General features: G+C 44.7%; 1 protein-coding gene across 2 annotated transcripts in view; it reads right to left on the bottom strand.

Annotated features, from left to right (window-relative positions):
• Positions 1 to 2,980: 2,980 nt before the first annotated feature.
• The window catches only part of PIGN (phosphatidylinositol glycan anchor biosynthesis class N), a 109,547-nt gene continuing 105,691 nt past the window's right edge, over positions 2,981 to 6,836 (bottom strand). For both annotated transcript variants that reach the window (XM_063326064.1, XM_063326065.1), the window contains exon 29: positions 2,981 to 3,377. In XM_063326064.1, coding sequence (XP_063182134.1) covers positions 3,254 to 3,377 — 124 coding nt within the window. In that variant the 3' untranslated portion in view covers positions 2,981 to 3,253. The remainder of the gene's footprint in view (positions 3,378 to 6,836) is intronic.

The raw sequence follows: 6,836 nt of genomic DNA, 5'->3' as shown, positions 1-6,836 counted from the left end.
ATGACATTCATTTCTGGAAAGGAGAGGAACACACATCCGTGGGAGGGGAGAATAAACTTTGTCACACACCCCATGAGGCTGTGTAAAGTAGCTGAGTGGGAGAAATTCTGACACCTCCCTGTGCTGGAGTAAACCCAAAAGTGTGGGCCAAGACTCCTACAAGAGCCTCCCCTGGGGAGATACGGGAATAGCACAGCTAATCCTGCCTCTCCGTGAGAGCTGTGAGAGCTGCTCGCCAGCACTCCCACAGCCTCGGCTAGAAGCTGAATTCACAAATGGCACAGAGATACAAGGGACCAGCAGGGGAAAGGGAAAGGTTAGCTAAGGTTGCTACCACTATGGCCCAATGAGAGCAAATGGCAAACAAGAACAGACCCCCGTAGGTTTTTCCCCGCACTGGGGAAAAACCAAGGCACATGTTGCAAATGTTCCCCTGTGCTCATTGTCCCCTTTCTGCTCTTACAAGAATGAATGTAAATACAAAACTTACTTTGTGGAAAGAGACACTACGGAAGCCATAAGCAGAAAGAATAATCGATGCAGGTTGTACTTTGGACAGCCATTTCCACTTGCCCGCATACCAGAGTATATGGATTATTCCCGCTCCCACAGATGAGCAGCACCAGACGCAGTGGGGTGAGATGCTGCTTTATTATCAGCCCCCTGTGGTAAGAAAAGACACCAGGCTTGAGCTCCCGTGCATTCTCCTGGGGAGCCTGCAGCACCAGCAGTATGTACCTTCAGTGTTTTCACTTAGTAGGTAGGACATCCACTTGGTCTTATCATAGATAACAAGCGGTTTTGACATGCCTGCAGAAGATGTGCCTTTGGGGTGGCAGCCCCATGGGTCCCACGTTCCTAGTTTTTCAGTCAATTCCTTCACATCACACCGATGCCAACTGTTCAACCACTCCCATCAGTGAATTTGCTTTACAAACAGTAGTTTTGCAAAGAAATCACTCCAGCAGTGGAGGCCGGGTTGCTCAACGGTACAGCTGCCTACAGCTGCGTGTACTGAAATGCCAGCGCTGTAGACAGAGGTCTCAAGACATCGGTTAGGTCACACAAAGCTGATGACACAGTACCCCACAATGATACTGTACACTGTAGATACTTGTAGACCGGGGCTGAGGTGGGGATAGCTCTCCATAGCAGACTCACTAGATCTAAGGAGAACAAAGTGTGGCAGATTCCCATACCTACACACAATTTTTGCTGTAGCAGCAATTTTCCATGTGCTCACGGTTGCTCCTTGCCTCGGCTGTATGGTACTACTACCAGCAGTGGGCACGTGCCCACCTTCTGGCATGTAAGTCTGCGGGTATAGTCTGTAACAAATGTGAAATATCTGCTGTGACTGAGGCCAGCTGTGCTAGCAACATGCCCAATAGGACCACTGGACCACTACCTAGTAGAAAAACGACTCCCTGTCCAGTGCTCAGACACTCTCAAGGGGCACTCTGAAGCTGCACGGATGACTGCAGGCCCACGATACAGTATTTTTCTAGCACTCAACAAGCAGATGGAGGTTTGGGACTGGTTTCTCCCAGCCAAACTTCCTGCAGAGGGATGACTAGTTTCCAGAGCGTTAAACAGACATGTGACCACGGCCAAATGCCAGATGGCTGGAAAGAGTATTGGAGCAGCCCTCATGACGAATGTCTAGCTTTGGCTGCCAGCATCACATACCATATGTACCAGCTCCCAGATAGGAAGGCCCGGCTGGTAGTTGAGAGTGTGACGCAGGGATATTACATCGCACAATTTTTAGTGATGCCATCATACAATAGCACAGAAAGAAGAAAGTTTTTTCTTTCACTCACATCCTTCGCTGCACAAAGGAATCTGTTTCAAAAGCCCTTCTATTGACGGTGTGGACGGAAAAAGCTGTTTCAAAGGCAGGACACCTAGCTTTGTGCAGTATCTCCTGCTCAGCAGGAGGCCAATTTTTGCTTCAGGACACACAATTTTTGTTTAATTCTCGGAACAGATGACTTCAGGGAGCGATGAAGCATTGAGGTGTAGGTGGGTACTGTAGTTTGTGCTACTTAATCAGCTGTGGGTTAGGGGTAGGAAAGCTGATGCTTGCTTGCTGTTGAAAGGCCTATAAAGTTACAAGCCTACCTTAAAGCCTCATGCAATGTATTTAAGGTTACTGGGTCCCCAGGGGCAGCCACAACAGCAGAGCCTCTTAAGCACCCTGGCTCTTTGCTCTCACTTGTAATCAGCATTTAACCAGGGGACTTTTGTCTGCATTTGATTCATGGTACAGCCATTACCCACGCTGATGCTTGTAATCAGGAGCAGAACGCAAGTGGAAAGGAAAATAAGGAAAGAAAGGAAAAAAGTGTCCATGTGGCATCACTCTACGCAAACCACCAACTCCAGCTGCAGCTTCGTGACCTCTTTATGCTGATTAACACTGGCCTGCCGATAAAACAGTCAACCCTCACCTTCCTGCCTGCCCCATTATGAGCTGGACCAGGAAATCTGTCTGAATGCTATTTTACAATTATTTAATCAAGTTCCTTTTCATTTGGATCAATTACTTGAGCTGGCGTACTGCTCAGCTCACCCAAGCACAGGAGGCAGCAGGAGAGCATGGCCAGCAGCAGCAGTTCACACCCAGGTTAGCTAAAATCTGTCGTCTTACAGGCAACAGCCTCACAGCGTGCCAGTCTTAACCTGCCTCAACATATTCTCACATGCACGTCGACACAGCTTGCAAAAAGTGTAGCCAGTTTCAGAGACATTCAAATGGTATGCCACATCGACAACATCTAAATCAGTGATCTGCCCGGACTGATTTCATTTATGCTTTAGTCGGTGAGATGCTTACGCGAGACACGAAAAGAAGCTAGGGCTTTGCAGACTCCTAACGAGAGTGAGCACACGAGTCAAACAGCTGGCAGACAAGTTATAACAACCAAAAAGAAATCCCAAAAGATAGATTCCTTTTTTTTTTAAAAAAGGACTTTGTTGCTGTTTTTATTTTCAAGAAATATGTACACTTGGGAGACAAAGCTGAGGCTTTTTTTGCCCTTGATGTCTAAACGGCAATACCCAAATGCAAATTTCAGTCACAGGACAGCATTTAACCTGTATCAGCAGAGCGCTCTGATCCCTGGATGGGATTTTGGCACTCTAGTCCCTTAACTTGTATTTCCAGAGGTGGAACTCCACATTCCAGAGGTGGAGATTGGTTCAGAGGATGTCTAAGGATGGAAACAAGGCAGGAAGATTTATCTCTTTATCACGTGGAATGGTGCTTGGTCCTTCTGGGAAGTTCAAGTCTCTTTGTAGTTAGCAGCTGGGCCAGTCCATTCATCAGCATCATAAATATGGTCAACGACATCACAAGCACATAGTGGCTAATGCTGCAAGGAGAAGACAGATAAAAGAAGTGAGAAAAAAATGCAAATTTGCAGAGTAAAAAAAAAAAAAATCACATGAACAACCCTGTGAATATTTTTGTTTCCTTTTAACTAGGCCTAATTATTGGCCTAGTATGTTATTTTATATATTCTGCTCCCAGAAGACAACTATTAACAGCAGCGCTATCATGTAAAAACAAAAGTCTGTGACAAAATAAAATGGTGGGGACAACAGAAAACACAACCAAGCGTATACCAAGTGGATAAGAGGTACTGGCTGTATTTTTCATTCAAGTGGGTAATTCAAAGGATGTGACTGAAGCCATTGCAAAACTTCCATTTGCTGTGAACTGATAATGCAGAATCGAGGGAAAACTTGCCATCAGGTAGACATTCCTTGATAGTGAGACAACTCAGATATTTATGTATCTGAAGTGCAATTTTCTAGATAAAACACTATTCCAGTGAGGAGCAGCTTTAAGAAAAAAAACAAAACAAAACAAAACACCACTACTTTTTCACTCAAGTTTTCTAAAAATTGCAGAATTCTCTGCTGTGGTAACACATGGTTTCAAAGAGATTAAACAAATGAGTTCAAGAGTGGCTAATAAACACAATTTGAAGATGCAGCTTTGGGTTAGGAAGTCCTCAAGTCACTAATGATTAAAAAGATAAAAAGCAGAAAGCTCGTTCTCCACTTGCTCAAATTCTGGTACCTGATGTTCACTATTGTTACAGATCTAGGGTTAGACTGAGATTGGACCTCGGCTATTCAGCATCCTGTGTTCAATGTCTGAATCAAGCCGCTATTAATGTAAACCACTAGCCATTAACAAATTAGAATTTTTCCGAATCCAGTGACATTTCAGGCTGGGGTTGCAGAAGAAACACTGCTGTACCCATGTCCATCACACATCCAGTGAAATTGTTTGGTTTTTTTCCTGGGATTACTGAAGATACTGTCATTCTGACATGAGAAGCACCCATACCCACTATTTCAAAGCAGACGGCTCTTTAGGATGAGTGGGGTAACTTCAGACTCGATGAAATCTGAGTTTAGTCACAAAGGAGGATTGCAAGGAGCACTTACTGGTTTAATGACCTGGAATTTCTGCCAGAGGACTCATTCAGTTTGAGAGTTTAGCCACGGAAGAGCAGCAGAGCTCATAATGCCGACACTATCAATCCTCACGACCCTGAGACTGTGACAACTCTGGCGCTAGCCCTGTGCAATTTAGCTCTTGTGAAGGGGAGAAGCACTAGCTCTTAACAAAGCTGGGCCACTAACCAGCGTGAGAGAATAAAAGTAATCCAAAAAGTTCACACTAATGAGCGGGAGCTCTTCTACAGCCAGGATACCAGCAACCAAAGGAGGTGGAGTCTGACCAAATTGGATGGAGAACACTGAAAGGGACTTGACTCATACTACAAGATTTTTCTGTTTCAGTTGAGTCTGACTAAACCTTCGCACAAATACCTTGCTCAAATTACAAACTTTTAAGAAATCAATTACAAAATTCCACTGGCATAAATAGGCTTAGACCTCAACAAGCATAATCCACCCCCACAGCCTGCAACTTGCATCTCTGTAAACTCCCGCCTGTACGCAGCACAACTGAAAATACTCACTAATGTGAACAACTCAAGATTTAAATCATCAGACAGGAGCCGCCTTTCCTACATGCCTTTCCTATAAGCATCTCCAGCGTCAGCTAAGCAAAGCAGCACGCCTACATGAGCTGTACTGTGGGGAAGGTCTAAGACACAAAGAGAGCATGAAGTCAGGCACAAAGCCTACTTCCACCTGGTCAGGGTACTTCGGACTTTGTAGTTCACAGCACACAGCACATTTACAATAACAAAGATAACACAAGTCCCTCAAGAGCTGCCCTCAGAAGTCCACCTGGGTGTGTTACAGGTTCAGTTTCAGTTCTCCGTGGGAAAGGACATGTTGACAACCAAAAGTCAAACCCTTGTTGCAGTTATCTTCATGGTGTAATGTGCCCTTAGGGACTGTACATGCACCACAGATACAGAAGTTTGCGTGGCTCTTAAGGGAACAGCCACTTTGGTAAATAGCTGGATGGCTTACCGCCTCATTGAGGTAATTCACCTGTTACTGGTAACACCAGTGTTACTGGTAATACCTCAAATTTCCTTCTCACCTGGCACCAGAATTGTAGTTTTTCATTTAAGTAGCAACACCACTTTCCTCCTAGATTTCAAAGAAAGCTTGAATGAGAAATCTGAAAATCAGAAGCCAAATGAAGACCCTGCCTTTTTGCCTACAGACACCCTGAGACAGTCACCTGAGGATCAGCGTCTTGCTGCTGTCAACGTAGTCCTTACACAGGCATCTGAGTTCCTGTCTGCACCAAAAGGAGCTTTTCCAGATGTGGGTGATAATCAATGGTTTTGGGGGACATAGAGAGGGGTTTTCTCAAAGGAAAAAAACTCTCCACAAACTCTGCTTAGCTGCCTGTCAGTTGAGGGACTGGGTCTTCTGTATTTTTGTAAAGAAAAATGCTGCACACACTTCTCCCTTGCTATACCGCAAAAGGCTGAATAGTTATGCTCCTTTATTAAAATATCAGATGTTCAGTGTAAAGAAATACATATATATTATGCCATAGAGCACAATTAAAAACAATTTCAGTGTACTTGTCACATAATTACAAACAGCCAGCATCTCTGGGGCTATCAGCAACTGGCACTGCATTGCCTGCAGACAGCTCTGCTTGGTAAATTACTTCTCAGGCTCGGGTAATGCTGTAATTAAACAAACAAACAAAGCAAGACTCTTACAGGTATATGCCACAACAGCACTGGCAAAATCTTGATCCCTATACAACCCAGAACTGCACCCTTGGCTGGATCGGTAGGTACAGTGAGGCGGCTCATTCTCAAAACAAGCTTCCTCCATCAGAAGTCAAACCTGAGCTAATAAGAAAAAGGAGCCAGATTACAGTCTCCAGGCAAGTTAGATCCACATGGAGGAAGAAGAGACGTTAAACAGGTACAACAGAATGGCAAAATGGGGCAATGTTTATAAAGGATGAGATGGGCAGGGACAGCTAATGGTAGAGAAGAGGAAGCTGGTGTAGGGGATCACGGATGATCTAGGGTAAGGCAACACTGTTCAATGGAAAGGCAAGTGCCCTATGTATGGATCAAGGTCAACAGGCAAAGCTGGTGCTAGGAAAAATTTTTATCAGGGAGGAAGACACCTGTTTCGGTGGCATGGCACCAAGTGGAGAACATATGAGGTACTACCACCTCCTGGCTTTGTTAGTGTCAGTATACATCAGTGAGAAGTACTAATCAAAGACAAGAACAATCAAAGATCAGTAAAAAAATGAGGGAGGGTGGCGGGGGGAATCAACATTGCTCTAAAACGTGGCTTTCTCCCAAGACAGGCTAATTCCTAAGATGGCAGACCTGATTATAAGCTGGGAAGACATG

Source organism: Chroicocephalus ridibundus, chromosome 2, assembly GCF_963924245.1.
Source record: "Chroicocephalus ridibundus chromosome 2, bChrRid1.1, whole genome shotgun sequence".
Taxonomy (NCBI): domain Eukaryota; kingdom Metazoa; phylum Chordata; class Aves; order Charadriiformes; family Laridae; genus Chroicocephalus; species Chroicocephalus ridibundus.
This window is presented reverse-complemented; position numbering and strand designations above follow the sequence as displayed.